The sequence below is a fragment of the Numida meleagris genome, chromosome 14, assembly GCF_002078875.1.
Source record: "Numida meleagris isolate 19003 breed g44 Domestic line chromosome 14, NumMel1.0, whole genome shotgun sequence".
NCBI lineage: Eukaryota > Metazoa > Chordata > Aves > Galliformes > Numididae > Numida > Numida meleagris.
In genome coordinates, this window is record NC_034422.1 from 6028900 (window position 1) to 6044872 (window position 15973).

General features: G+C 39.0%; 1 protein-coding gene across 4 annotated transcripts in view; it reads left to right on the forward strand.

The window, feature by feature from the left end:
* Nucleotides 1-15875, forward strand: part of MLXIP (MLX interacting protein) — a 46008-nt gene extending 30133 nt beyond the window's left edge. The window contains exons 10-17 of one of the 4 annotated variants that reach the window (XM_021412695.1): nt 1256-1377; nt 2009-2195; nt 3009-3133; nt 4654-4755; nt 6508-6635; nt 7704-7827; nt 9963-10092; nt 10767-15875. In XM_021412695.1, coding sequence (XP_021268370.1) covers nt 1256-1377; nt 2009-2195; nt 3009-3133; nt 4654-4755; nt 6508-6635; nt 7704-7827; nt 9963-10092; nt 10767-10888 — 1040 coding nt within the window. In that variant the 3' untranslated portion in view covers nt 10889-15875. The other 3 variants (XM_021412696.1, XR_002443423.1, XM_021412697.1) reach the window with 3 other exon arrangements.

Consider the following 15973-nt stretch of genomic DNA (forward strand, 5'->3'; position numbering starts at 1 on the left):
GCATTTTTCATTCCTGGCAGTGACATGTGTTCAGACTTCACAATGCTCCTAAAATTGCTGGGACACCAAGCTCAGAGGTCAAATTCAAAACTTTTTGTAAAGACTAAAGCTTTATCTTTTTCAGCAGTGTAAACATCAGTACTTATAACTGAGGTGTCAGTGGGTTCAGGACAAACAGATAATCTCAAGTAAAGTGAACTGCATTATAATCTCTTCTAAAAAGGGATGCATATTGCTACTGTCTTGTGAAATAATGACTCAAAAATAAGATTATCAGGCAAGCAGTTTCGCATGGGGAAGTGTTCTGCTGTCACCACTTCAATGTAAATATTCTGAGCAAGTGAGCTGAAACAAATACACAGGCTAGAGGGAAATTCAGTAAGTTTGGTTTAAGTTTTCTCAAAAAACATGCAGAAGCATTGCTTTTGCATGATTCTTCCCTTAGTAATAATATAGGATAGTTACTTATGTTCTCTGTAAAATCTATGCAAAACCAATGTCAGCATTAATGCCCTATGAGGAACATACATCTACACTAGTTAAACTGAGACTAACTGCTATAGAGGTGAAAAAAACTGTATCTAGAGGAAGGATTCTGATCCTGTCAGAGGTGCAAGCTTCCTATGGAGATGATGATTTTTGAGATATTTTAAACTTTCATTGTGGAGACAATTGCTGCTATTTACAGTTAGCTCTAGCTTTCTAACATTGTAGAATTCTTGGTTCTTTATCCATTCCTCTGGAAATATGATGATTTGCAGTCGCATTTGGTTGTCTCATATAAAGCAACTGTAAAACCAGGTAGTGAAAGATGCTAGTAGAGCGAAGTGGTGAGGAAGAGAATTTAATGTATGGACAAGGAAACACAAAGTACAAATATTTGTCTTTCAGTTGGTTTCTGTCATTGACCCTTTCTGAGATCCAAGCAGCATAGATATGAGGGGAGGAGATGAAGATGATTCTTCTTCTGTGAAGCCAGCTATCGTAGAATGTACATGCTTGATTTGCTGTCTACCTTGAAACTCTGGCAGTGATGCTAGGAGCATCAGAAAGAATTGGTTAATTCGGTACACTGGACTCATGGAATTGAGTATCTCAGAAAACCGATGGCACTTTATAAGGCAATGAAGTAGTACAATGTAGGTGCCTATTCCCCCCATTCAGTATTTTTGTAATTTTGTATATAATAATCTTCACCTTCCTTTTTTTTTTTTTTTTGTCTCATTAACTATTCTAACTTAACTGTTTTCTTCAGCTGCCTTTCAGGGACAGTCCAGAGCTGTGATTGTAACTCCCACACCTTTAAAAAGAGAGGGGATTTTGACGCCTGCCAAGTCTCAGTCTAATGTTGCAATTGCACCAGCTGGAATTGCCAGAGTAAGGAGAATTTAAAACGTTTGGTTTTCTTAGCATCTGTTTTTTATAAGTTGTTAGAGCCATTATGTGCTAAGAGGATAACTAGTCCACCAATTCTCAACTGTTAGCCAGCATATATGTTTGCTTATTTTTTAATTTAGCTACTTTGCAGGCCTGAAAATGCTATCTAGTTTTCACAGCCTCTGTCTCACAACATGATTTACAAATAGGAATGTGTGCACTGTACTCCTAGTGGGGATGGTTTGTGCTTCTTATTAATCATCCAGAAGGTAGAAAGAACCTAGGATACTCACCTTTCTATTTACAAGTTGGGAAATGTGCCTAGAGTTTATGAATGGGTTTTCCAGTATGTTGTATATAGAAAGATGGAACTAGATTTTAGTATGTTGTGCTGTTGCTGTGTTGTAGTACTACATTAAGTTCTGAAGGGATGCTGGTTTCCTGCCAGAAGTCTGGCTTCAGTGCCCGACAATTCCCAAAGTATTAGTTTCATGTCATCAGATTGTTAGTGGTTTATTAACTTGTTACTTTTAATGAAAGACAAGGTAACAAATCTTTCTTTTTTCCTTCTCATTTTCTCCTTCTTTCTCTCCCTTTTTCTTTCTCTTTTTTATTTCTGTGCTGCTCCCAGGCTCATGGGGTGACAAAGTTCCATAGTAACATTCAGGTTGGTCCAGCGCAGCAAGTGTCAAGTAGCCAACAAAGCCAGTCCACGGTCTCGCACCTCTTCTCTACTAGTGTAGTCCAGGATGTGCTGGTGAAAGGAGAGCAAATCCCTTCCCACTGCAGCAGTTCACAAGTTCCCTCACCTACACCTAGTAAGTTAGAAATTTGTAAGCGTTCTCTCTCCCCTACAGGTGCCAATGTGTTTCCATTGATTAGAAGGAGTGTAGATGGGCCTTGAAGATTCCAGGATACTTCCTGAAGGAAAAGCTTTTTGGGCCCTTCTACCCTCTAGCTTCAGTTGCATCCAACTGTTGACAACTTTTTCTCAAACTAATGTGCAGTGTTCCCACAAACTGGGACTTAGTGCTTTCTGTTAATGGTTCCTTTCTAAAATTCTTCCATCGTATTCACAAAGGACTAATTAAACTCATCTGAAAGGCATTAGTGTAGAAAGTGCTGAGTAGGTTTATTGTTCAGTATCCTAACTATAATTTTGATTGGAGAATCTCAGACGCAATCATTAATGGTATGTAAGTGCAAGGACTCCTTTTACATGCATGTTGATAGAGCAGTATCTGGGCCAGTTTTAGACAGGTATGCTGGTTTTGCTGCTAAATGGCTTAAGTATTACTGTCGTGTCCCTGGCCATTATGGCTTCAAATGGGAGAATCTAGCACCATAGTGGAATTAGATCCTGTGTGCTTTTCATTAAGTGTGTGTGTGTTTGTGTGGATATGAAGCAAGTATGATATATTGCTATTCAGAATGTCTTGTGCTCTGGAATACTAAGCCTTTCCAGAAATCTTAACATTTTCAACCATGTGTAGCACGTGGTTGCTGTATCAATGAATATAACTTAGAAGCCAGCTGCATTTCAGTTGTGTTCTGAATAGAATCTTTACAGCAGTTGTATTTGCTACATAATACTGTTTGTTCATGTGACTTGTCTTTCGTCTTTAATCAAGGCCGAGACTGTCAGAATTCTGGCCAGGCTTCCCCCTGCACCTCAGAGCAGAGCCCCAGTCCACAGTCTCCTCAAAACAGCTGCTCAGGAAAACTTGCCACTGATTCTCAAATGGCTGCACTTAAGGTATGTGTCCTTTCCTTTCAGGTGCTTTTCTTTGCCTTTATAGTCACTTTTCTTCCCTGGTATCTGAGCATGGACTTCAGAGTAACTGTGCTTCAGGAACAGTGGAATACTTGTGCCTGAGGGCTTACCCTACACTCCATCTGGGCTGCTCTGTTCAATTTAAGGTGTCAAACTTTAATCTGCTCCGTTCCTCAGAGATGCCTCACCAGAGGGGTCAGGGCTAACTGTACCTCTGTCCGCCTATGGACATAACAGCAGTTTCTGCTATGGCTCACAGAAGTCTTATGCCCGAACTCAGTTTACTTGGCCAAAGGTGTCATGTTTAGTTTTATAAACTGTGGCTTTTTGCCATTGCCTGTTGGAGCTCTTCAAGTGCAGAGCTTTAGCCATTGCTGGAGGATGAGTTCTTGACCTGATGAGTGAGTCAACCTGTCTCCAGTGATGCTTTACTGCTCCACAAAGAAGCAGCTCTCAAAAGTCTAGAGTCAGAGCTGTGAAATACTTCAGGAGTAAAATAAATTCCCTTTTTTTTTTTTTTTTTTTTGAGGAATGAATTGTTAGGACAGGCCAGTTACGGGGAAAGTGGCCTCTAGATGGAGCAGTTTTCTTAAAAGAGAAGGCACTGCAATGTGACAGGTGTTACGGCTATTTGAAGACACTTGTGTGAGCAGGAATTGCTTTGCATGTATATTGGCAGTAATTCTGCTGAAAGATGAGGAAGTCTTGTTTCCTCGTCTACATCGTCTCTAGATGTACTCTCCTTGCTCCTCAGCATTCATAGTTAAGCTAAACAGTTCTGTTTTGCTTGATAATGTTTTTTTACAGCTTGTCAAAACATGGAGGGCACTGGAAATCTGTGCTGTATTTTCTTGCATTTTCTGTGGTGTCAGGCAGTGACTTAACTCCTTCACTACACTGCTTTCCTTAGTTGTGAATTGGGGTGGTAGTGGACTGTCCTTGGAAAGCCTTGTTCTGCAGAAAACACGCTTTCAAGAGCAAACTCCTTATTTTCTCCCAAGGATTTTGCTGGAAGCAACTTCAAGATTTCTAATGCTGTGAAGGAAGACGTTACTTCCTCACAAAGTCTTTATCCTCAGGGTAGGCAGGAATTGTGGGTTTTTCTTAATTTTTTTAATCAGACAACCTATCAATGTTAGGAGACATTCTGTGTATGTATTAGGTAAAAATTATATGGATTGTAATAAACTTAAAGACTTCAACAAGATCCTAACTAACTGTATGCCTCAAATATAGAATTTGACATCAGGAAAAAAAAGCATTTAAGAGTATTAAATAGGAATTTTTATTTTGAAGGAAATTTTACAAGGTTTAGGATTGAATTTAACACTGCAGGTTTCTTTTTAATCACTGAAATCATTTGCAAATTTACAATCCTATGGTTTGGGCTGGGAAGACAATGAATGCCTCAGTTCAACAAAAATGGCACTGTGGACTTGAATAGCAGAAGTAATCATAGCAGTAGAACAGTAAAGGAAAACAGCATAATTTTATTTACGCAGACTCAGAGAATGATGCGTATTTCATCAGAACAAAAACGAAGGTTTAATATCAGGATTGGCTGCAGTACCCTGAACAGCTTGATTTCGGCGAACTCCAAGTCGGTAAGTAACTTGGCAGCACTAATGGTTTAATAAGGAGTTTAAGAAAGCCATTCCAAAAAAGAGTCGATATTATCTCTCCACTGTTGACTAGCTGTGCCAGTTAGTCAGTGAAGATGCTTAATACGAGAGGCTTGGAAAGGGAGGGATGATTAATTCATGGCTTACGGTTGATGCGTGAGAGCTCTTTAGATGTCGCGTGTGTTGATGCAGCTTCAAGTGTTGATCAAGTCCTCTCTGATGAGAGACTGCAGCTTAAAGCCAACGGGGAAAGAAATAAAACTGATCTTTGCAATTCTTGTTGCTAGAAGCCCAGTAATGAAGATTTTGTCATGTTTGCAGTGTAGGATGACTACACTTACTGTTAGGTCACCTTTACTTCTGATGTACTGCCTTTTTATACCCATTCTGGAGGAGTTCTGGACCCCAGAGCTAGACTCAAAGTTGTGTCCAGTCAGTACTGTGAGCTTGCTGTGCCTGAATGATGAGCCAGCCAGAAGCCAGATGTAGATGTTGTTGGTAAGATGTTGAGCCTGGCGAAATATACCTTGAGATTTGGCCTGAGCTAATACACACATCTTTGAGCAGTTTGTTAGCAGAGGCTTATTGCTGTGTTAACCACAGCTGTGCTGCATTTGGTCAGCTAAGAGCGTGTCAGAGCAATGCTGTACAGCTGCAGTTACTGTTCACACATGTCCAAAAAAGTCCACTGAAATTTCTACAACTTGCTACACGTGTTAGTCTGTAAATTCCTGATTGCAGATAGGAGTCTGACCATTTTAGATTACTTTGAAAACCCCTCTCGTACTCCTGACATCTGATATCACCCATTTGCCTTCAAGAATTTGCCCTTTTGCCCTATAGCCTTTCAAATGTACTCAGTTTTTCCCGTCACTTGTTTCTTGTGCGTAGATTTGCAGAGAGGAAAAATCCCTTCTTGCTGTCAAGCTTAAGAACTTACTATGACTATGCTGGTTAATCTTAGTTCATTAAATTGAAACTAAAGTCATTCAAACACAGGTTTCTCTGCACAGCAACCTTCTAAACATCCTTTAAATGCCACTACCTCATGAAACTTGGATAATATGAAAGCTTATTGTCATCACATTGATGTGTTTACATTGCTTTTTTTATTTTATAAGTTTAGGCTATAAAGTGTCAGAATCTCACGACTTGTTTTGATAGCCTATTTGGCAGGTAGTGATTCTTGATAATTTGACTTGAGCTAAATGTTTATTTCTGAAGTACAGATTTTTAATTGTTTCCTCAAAACTGAAAGTGTATTTTAAAAAGATCTGTGACATTGTCTCCTTTGGTGATGGCTAGGCCGTGTTACCTTCTGTTGTAATAACTTCAGGCTTTCCAAACTAAGTTGTCAGCCAGGAACAATGCTCCTAACAGCACAATAAATTTTCAGCAGATGTAGCACATCCTTCAGTACTGCCAGCATTTTTAGAGGATCAATAATGAAATAAACCATTTTAATATATTACTTTCAACAGAATAGAAAAGATGTAATTTGAGGAAGAAAACAACCTTTGCAGCCATTTCCTCTGCGTTAGTGTGCAAATGGGAGTCTGATAAATGAGGAATTCAGTGTGAAGTGTTTCTGTCTACCTATGTGTGCTTTGGCAGGATGGAGGAAATTAGAAGGTGCTGAAGTGCTTTTCTGGGTGTTACCACAGGTTAGGAGCAAATTCTTCATCCATCTAGCTTTGTTCCAGAAAGTGAGCTCTATGTTTGTGTTTGGTCTAGATCAGCCATGCAATCACTCTCCAGAAAACAGTAGAATATATCGCTAAACTGCAGCAGGAAAGAACACAGATGCAAGAGGAAACCAGGCGCCTTCGGGAAGAAATCGAGGAGCTAAACGCTGCCATCATGTGAGATTTTGGGAGATTTCTGTAATGAAGCAGAGCAGCTTGAATGTTGCTTTGGCTAACAGCAGGGGGTATTTGCCTCAGATGTCACGCCAGACAACAGATGGGTGTTGAACAGAAGTAGAAATGCTACCAACTTCCAAACAAAAAGCAAAGTTGTTATGGGATGGGCATTGGTAGCAAATCATGTGGATTTTCAGCAAGCTCAGAGCATGAATGCACAACAGTGGCAGCATCAGAAAAGATGCGTTAGATCAGTTAGAAGAATTCTGAGATGCCAGTAATGATTCTTTTTTAAAGTTAGGCTCACTGGGGGATGAAACGCTCCTACTCTTCATGATGGCTTTGCTGCAGTTTTCTTTCCTAATGCACTCAGTTTGTACGGGAAGCGATGTGGTTGATTACGTAGGACTTGGAATCATGGAGCATGCCACTGACTGAACGTAACTCTGATAAGTCAATTCACCCTCCTGGTGCCTCTGTTTCCTCTGTGGGTTTACGATAGTTATGTGCTACTGAAAAGCATGTTGAGAACCCCAGTGTATTTTCTTCCGTATACAGAAGTGTTAGGGTTAGGCATTATGTTGGACTTATCAGTAAATCAAAATCTTTCTTTTTCTTAAAAAAAAAAAAAAAAAAAAAGTATGATAACTTCTTTTTGGTTTTGTTTTAAATTAATCTGTTTCTTAAGAACCTTTGTAACATTTTATTCCGTAACACTGTTCAGGAGTTAGTCTGTAAATTTTAACTTGACTCCTAATGTGCCTTTTTCTGAGTGGATACCAAAAACTATTTTGTTCTGTTATACTCTGCTTTTAGTTGTGTTGCTTGTAAAAAGGAGTGTGTAGCAGCTTGAAAAAATGGCTTTGCTGCATGAATATAAACACAATTGATTTGAAAACTATGTATTTCTGGCCATAACAAATAAACTTGGGTTAGGGGGGGTCATGCAGAGGGAAAACACCTCAGTCTGAGATACTGGGGTTGCACACATTTCTCTTGCTATAATTTAGTCTATAAAAGAGGTTTGTCCTTCCTGGTGGAGATTCTGACCTCAGAGCATCTTTTCAGTTTGTGCCAACAGCGGCTCCCTGCTACTGGTGTTCCAGTTACACGGCAGAGATTTGACCACATAAGGAGTATGTTTGATGAGTACGTGAGAAACAGTACCCTCCAGAACTGGAAGTTCTGGATTGTATCCTTTCATATTGACCTGCCGGACTTGAGGTTTGGAACTAAGGTATTTTGAAGCAAGATTCTGGTGCTGTGGATTCTGGTGCTGTGACTTCCAGCCAGATTGTTTAAAGTAATGCATGTCCAGAGCTTTCATTCACATCTATATATGGAAATGAACTCTTGCTTTACAGGTTGTTTTTTGAGGCAGAATTTGTTCACTTTAAAGTATTGGAGGTAACTTGAAAGAAATGTGGTACAAAGGCATTAGGTTGTTATACTCCAAGAAATGCACAATTAAGTGTTTCTCTAACTGTGTTTTTTTCACTTTTTTTGCAAAGAATTATCTAGAATTGCAAAGATCTCTTAAAAAAAAAAAAGTTGTTATAGACAGTTACTGAAACTGATGTGGCAGTTTTGAAAACTAGCACACTTTCCCCTTTTTTCCCCCCAGCTTTCTTTGTCTGTCATTATGGCAGTGAATCAACTCAGTTTCTCTTTACTTCTCCAATGCCAGCAGCTCATTTACAGATGAATGATAATGCAAGAGCTGGATTTCCACAAGCAGGGAATGGAACCAGGGTAGGTAATCCAAATGTACTAGTTTGGATCAAATATGATTAGCTTGAGCCAGTGCAGGGGTGTTAGTAATTAGCAGAGCAGACGTGTAGTTATTAATGAGCAGATGCATTAACCTTCCTTCTTCTCATTAAGCCTTTGTGTGTTCATATTTACATGTATTCTGTGTTTTTGTACTCTGATGGTTATCCTTCCTGGCAACTTAGAGTATCAAAGTGTATAAGACCATGCTCTGTGCATGCATGACGAACAGCATTTTTAATACTTTCAGTATGTGAAAATGCTTTATTTTTTGATGTTTGGTTTACGTTAGTCCCAGAAAGCCGAATTCTCCCTTTTGGTATCCTTTTAGGAAACAATTCTCAGCAAGATCTCACTGCAGTCACTTGATACAGTAGTGGCACTAACTCTGAAACAGTTTCAAGTGAGTTACGAAAGTTCACTTTATTGAAAAATCAGCAGGCTTTTAATGTAACAATAAAAACTGTAGCTGGGCTTGTAGTATCAAATGATGTTGTAGCTGGTAAAATAGGTTGACAGGCTAAGTAGTCTTTCCCAGCTTCTCCTTGTAGCTGAGAGTGAACAGTTGTCCAGCAACTGGATAGAAACCTCAACCGCTGCTGACATATTTCTGAATGTCATGCACTAAAAAGTGACAAGATCGAGGGGTGAGCAGTAATATTTTTTTAAATCTCCTCCTTGTGAAATGACTGTAAGAGAGAGAAGGGCAGTTTCTTTACAAGTATGAGAATACCATAGTTTCTGTTGCGTATGAGGGGGAAATGAGTTATCTGTTCTTGGGCTACTGGAGATAGCCCAAGGATAAAAGATTTACAAATAGTAGAATATCAACAGAATAGTACACAGTCGCTCTGTATGAGCCCCAAACCATGTGTAAATCCCCTAGAATATCCCAGGCAGTTGCTGGATTTACCTTGATTGTTAGCCACGGTGACAAAGATAGGAGTGTATGACAAGATGGAAGTCAGTTTGGGCCGCATTCTCACATGTTGCTGACAGTAGTTTGAAAATCCCACCTGGGATAAGAAGGTAAGACCACAAATTCTGAGCCTTGAGATGAGTTTTATCATGCAACTAGCTTCTTAAATAGTTTCTAAACTATAGGTAGATTTACTTGGTGAGTTACCATGTTGATGTTGCAGTTAACTGTTTTTTGAGTTCAGACATGGTGATCGTTCTAGGAAACCTCACAAGAAGTCCTGAGAGATGCAGCCAACTGAGGCTTTTGGTGATGCTCTATACATGTTAATACACTACAGGGTGAGACTTCTGTCTGCTATTTTACTGCCAGGAAAATTATTGGCAACTCGTGGCCCATCCTTGCAAGCAGTAACTATAGAAAGCTAAAAGCAGAACCTGACAGTTCCTAGCATGCAGCAGGTTTGCAGGAGATTAGGTCAATCTCAGATACAGGAATTTTACAAAAAATAATCAATATTGGTGGAACTAGCAACTGAAATTCAAATTTTTCCCTGCAGTTTGAGCTGTGTTAATTTTTCCCTTAGAATTTTTTGAATTCCTCCGTTGCTGTCTCCCTTAACGTTTGATGATTTGCAGTTCAGCATTATTATTAAGCCATTGTTTGAGTCCTTCAATGGAATGGTTTCCACAACAAGCTTTAAGGATCTGAATCAAACTGCAGTAGCCTGGTTGGATCAGCACTGTTCCCTCCCTGTTCTGAGGCCAAGTAAGTGAATTTCTATCAAGCAGTAATTCCAGACCATAGTAAATGAGTCCATGTGAAATACCTTTTCTTAAGAGTCAGCGTATGACAGAAGCGTATAATGCTGAGTATGACTTTAAATCTCTTCGTACTGTTGCAGTGAAAAAGTAAGAACTTCTTTTGACTATAAAGGTATTTAGGTGCCTGCTTAACACTGAACAGAAAAAATAATTATTGTTAAATACAGATTCCAGAATTTAAACAGCATTTGGAGTTCAAATATTCCACTTTGGTTGGAATAAAGTTTGGCAGTGTGATTTGTCTCATGAAGGAAGAGACTTCTGAAGTTTATATTTTCCATTAAAATGACTTCTGGTTTGGGCATCATTGCTTTACCCTTTACCTCTTAAAAATCAGCAGTTATTTACATTCACGGTCAGAATTGCCAAATAGTATTCTCTTAAATAGAAGGAATAGGTAGATCTTTATTCCTTGTTCTCTGGGCACAGTTCTTACACATCTTTCTTGTTGTTGCTCTATGTGGAAGTGTGTATGTTCTGCAGAAGTATTTTCATAATTCTGTCATCGTAACATCTTTACACATCTTTACAGTATTTTCATGCTGTCCTGCATGGAACTGTTTGCAGTAAGACTAATGGCTTTTTCGTACTTCTGTGGCTTTTTTTTTTTTTTAATAGTGGTGTTGAGCAGCCTTCGGCAGCTGAGTATAAGCACCTCAATTCTGTCGGATCCATCACGCCTGCCGGAGCAAGCCGCTGAGGCAGTCAGCAAGACAAATGAAACAGCTGGTGAAACCTAACAACCAAAGACAATGAGTTACTCATACAAGGGGTGGAGAACGTGCCAGTCTAGCAGCCTGGTGAGTCTCCTTTCAGTTGGTGCACTTTAGAAAGAATTCTCTCCATCATCCAAGACGTTGTTCAGAGCATCTGGCTCTGCCTTCAGAATTTGAAGCAACGTTGTTCGTAACGTTTTGATTCCTCTTCAGTGCTGTGCTCCTCTCCGTTAAGTGAGAACACCAAGCTCAGGTAAATTTAGCAGGATTTAATCCTGCAGGCAGCAATATTTCTCCATCAATGCAGCATGCATCTGTATGCAACAAAGGTCTTTCTGTAAAACAGCTTCATGTGCTAAGTTCTCTGACGTGTAAATCTTGTACATCAAGGAATGTTCTCTTAGAGGGGAAAAATACTTTCAATTTTGTTTAACGAATTGTGCTTTTTGTTTTGTTTTCTGGTATTCAGTTCCATTTGTTTTACTTGAATAGTAAAAATAAAAGTTAAACAAGATTATATTAAAAACCAAAGGAGGAGAAAAATCCATCAGTGATGTCAACTCGTGGAAAATACTAGAATTAAAATCTCAGGCTGTGTTTTGTGTATTTTAATGAGTGTACCCTTACATATGATCAGTTTCAAGACATGCTTTATTTTCTAGCAAATAAAGTAGCTGATTTTTATTATTTTTCCTGATATAGCCATTGCAATATAGTAGCAGACAGCGCAGTAAGTGCAAGAAAGCAGTTTTAGCTTGCACGGCTTCTGCAGTCAGGATAAACACATGAATTTCATATCCATTTAATCTGTAAACTGTTTTCTTGCACTCTGCAGAGTTCATCTGCCTTCCTCATAAAATGTGCACATATGAAACACATCCATAGATAAATGTCATAGTGCTTCAAAGACAAAACTTCAGTTCTGAGCATTAAAAAATTGGCTTTTATGTTATCTCAGAAAGTGTAGCAAACCATACCAGCTTATAGTCCATTCTTAGTTTCTTTTGTCTTCTCTGCCTGCCTGCTCTTTTTGCCTTCTTTTTAAAAAAAACCTGAAGGACTTAGCCAAGCTTGATCTTTATGGGACAGTTATGTTCAATATAAATTTTAAAACATATAAAGATATGTTTAAAATTGGAAATACTGTATAATGTTTTTCTGTGGCAGTTTCTGCAAGCACTACCCTTTGCTGTAGATAAGCTGAGTCTTGTTACAGTAGAGATAGTTCTGTCCATCCTTAGACAACGCTGGGATATTCCTTCTGGCCAATTGTTTGTGATTTGGCCTGGAATGACCCTATGACTCATGTATTTCTACTCCTTACTCGATTCTGTTATTTTGGAGCTATGCAAAGTGCGGGTAAAGTTTCTCTTAATACCTCCTCCAAGTAATTTTCTGCCAGTTTGAAAAGCAGGCTGTCTGGACATGATGAGCAGGCTATCACAGTGCAAACATGAAGAGCAGCTAAAAAATTTAGATACTACACATTCAGAAACGGAGTCAGTGATACTGTGTTGAGTCCAATCCTCCCCACTTGGTGGGATGAACCTTAAAAAGCAGCAGTAGGTTTTGGGGATCAGGACTAGGCACAGGGAATGTTTCTTTTTTCCTTCTTGTTCTGAAGTGTTGCAGCTATTGGCTTTCTTTGCAGAATTTTCTTACATGTGAGCAGGACTGTAACGAGAAGAAAGCATGAAAAGTTCGCCCCAGGGCAGTTTCCTGGAGCAGAGGTACTGTGAGTTGTGGAGTGGGGGAGCTGAAAGGGACTTCTGAAAGGTGGTGATTTATTGAAATAGCGTGTAAAGGCTGTCACAGCAATTAGTGAATAGTTTTTCTAGGGAGGGCCCCTATCTAGGTCTTTCATACTTTTTATTTTATTCAAGTAATTAATATTATTTTGGATGCATCTGGATAAAATATATTGGAACTAGATGATCTTTAAGGTCCCTTCCAACACAAGCCATTCAACAGTTCTGTGAATAAGTGTAAAGTAATTTTTTAATCAGTTCTTTAATTCTCCTATTTTTATCACTGTTTGTGAACTTGATTCCATTTAAGTCACTTAACATTGGGATTTGCTGGGGAGTGTCCCTCAGGTTCTTTACTGGGGATTCTCACTGAGATGCGTAGATATCTACATGCATATTTGCATATTAAAACTATGTATCCGTTTTTCTAGAAGGACTTCATTAGACAAATTGCCCAGGAACAGATCCACTTGTGTTTTTGCTATACTTTTCAGATGAGCATGTTCTGTTGTGACTCCCTTGTAATATTCTCCTGCTTGTCAGGCAGTGATTGTGCCTGATTGTTACCATGTTCTTACCCATGTCTGCAGTTGTGGTTGCAGTTGTATCAATGATGATGTCTCAACAAGAAAAGTGTGCGCTGCAGCCATGCCTCAAAGCCCAGGCAAGTATGATGACTTCTAAGCTTAGATCTTACTGCTTGGAATCTCACTGAATGAACTGGAAGTCAAAAGGGACCTTAAAGGAATAGGAAGGGTGGGAAGTACGAGTGAACTGTTACAACTTTTACCCATTAGTAGTTTTAATGTGGATGGAAAAAAACATCCCATTCATTGCACCATGAGTTGGTTACAATTGGAGAGGAAAGTGCTTATTTTAATGACTTGAAGTGGAGAAAAAAAAGCTCATGTCACTTTGGAAAGACCACAAATCTTAACAAAGTAGAGAGAGAAAATCAAATCAGAGATTGCTTACTTCGGCAAGAGTGTAGGAGGGAGGGAAGGAATAGTGAAAAGATTTTTCCACGTAGTGCAATTACCAGAAATGATGTGGCGACTCTTTGAAGCAGTGATTCAGAATTTTTTTTCTCTTACCCATCAGCTTTGTGAGGGTTGTGATTTCACTTCATATGGAAACACAGGAGGATAAAGCCATCCTGTATTTCATTTCTGCACTTTAGAAGTACTGAGGATTGGTATGAAAAGGAATTGACTACGTATGTATTAATTCTTGCCTAGATTCCTACTTTGTTATATATTTAAGCTGCTTAGTCTTTCTGCCTTCCTGATTGAGGACTCTAAATAATATATTTCAGCTTAAAAAAAAAAAAACAACCTAAAACGAACAAAAAAAACAGCAGAAAAACTCGGTACCGCTTTCTTGTCTGACTTAAGCAGTCTAACTTCCTGTGCATCACCGCAGTACATTGAGCAAGCAAAACACACTGTGCCTATTGTCTACACCGAATTACAGGTGATGCGTATCTGTCTTCAGTAGGTTGATTCTGGACTTATAAAGAACATGACTCATTCAGTCAACTCCAACATACTTTGCTCACCAAGTGTGTGGCTAGATAAAATATTTCTTGCCTGTGAGGCACACAAGGTCAAACTGAGGTTGTCTAGTGGTGCCTTCTGACCTTGAATTATATTAATGGGGACATTGTAGAGGGGCCCCCTCCCCATACGCAAGTTCTAGGGAACTTGTTATCTGATAAACTTAATAGATTTATATACTTCCTGCTAACAGGAGGAATTAGCAGGGAAAGTCCAGGAGCGAACTATAATGAAGAAATTATTAGAGATGGAGACAAGTCCTTGCTTCATCTGGACAGTCTAATCTCTGCACAAAAGCAATGGATTCTCAATTAATACCAGTTGATCCAATTGCTGTGTTCTTCCATGCTTTTCTAGACCACCAGGGAAGCCTTTCTTCAAGGCAGGTGTACTAGAGTGCTACCACCTGTGCCTTATATCTTGGGGTCCTGTATTCATCTGATGGAAGTCTTACATTCTTACCCCTAATTTGATGCTACGTGGAAAATTTGGTGAAATGGCAGAGCGAGGATTCCCTTTATTTTAAGAGAGTGTATTGTCTGCTTGGCATTTTGGAGGTTGTGTGCTGAAACTGAGGTTGTGCAAAATTGTGTGTGAATGTGTGGATGCGTATATGAATGGAAAAAAATTGTCTCATTCCTGCTGACTTCTCTATCCTTCCCATGTACACGGGGACACACCCACCAAAAAGTTTGACAGAAACCTAGTAAAGATAAAAGCGCTTAAATCTCTAAATCTGGAATGGCTTGAGCAGTCAAAGGGCTGTCAAACTGTGTTTGAAAATAGCATCCCTTTACTTTGCGTCCTCGAGATTTTTACGTTCCTTTTGTGCATGTGTATGCTTGTGTTCTCATGATGGAGGTGAGAGGGGCGGTTGCGTTTTGTTTGCTTTTGAAGTCTAAGACTTCTGAAGTGCAGTTAAGAGCAGGAGAGGGAATCTCACTGCAAAAGCATTCAGTAACATAATGCTTTTTTATTCCAAATTATTTGGAAGCTGTTCCATGTCACGTGTTTCTGGAATGGATAATTTTTGCTTGATGCTCCCAACTAGAAGATACTGCTAAAATAGAGTTGATAGTGAACTATTTTGACCTTTTTATTTACTTCTTTCCTTTTTACTTTGTTCCTTTGCACCTTTATTGCAAGGGAAAACACCCAAAATCTAAAGGTTTAGGTGCTTTAGGGCCTACTAATGTCAGAGGAATGTGGACAGCTCTTGATAACTTGGAGGCTTTTTGATTAGGTAAGGTAACAGGAGTTTTCCTATTTCTCTTTCAAGTTATATACCTCCATTTCAGAGATCACTTTCTTTTGAAGGCTTTCTTGTATGGGACCTCAATACTGTTTCCACAACATCAGCTAAGGCCTCAGCTTTCCTTTGGTTTCATTCTTGGATGGATTTAATGCTTATTTTCTGTGTTAGAGCAGAAGTGGTAGTACCAAATTGTAGATTGATCTGTAAAACTTGATTCAATTGCAAGGAAATACACCCAGGTGTATAATAGACTTTCTAGCCATAGTCTGATCTGCTTTTATATCTGAATGTTTCCAACATGAATAGAATTTTGAATCAAAAGATATCAGTTAGGAATAATCCTCTTAATTAACAACGTAATGAACGAATTGCTTATTTTCTTCTTCTAACCTTGTATTTAAATGTATTTAAGTGAATGGAGTTCATTCTTGTTGTTAAAAAAAAAAAAAAGCTTGGAGGTTTGAGGACTTCAGGTTGTACTTTTGCTTTGCCTAGGTTTCCTGTTCTGTTGCATGACACAACTTCTGTTGTGCTGTTGATATGTAGCACT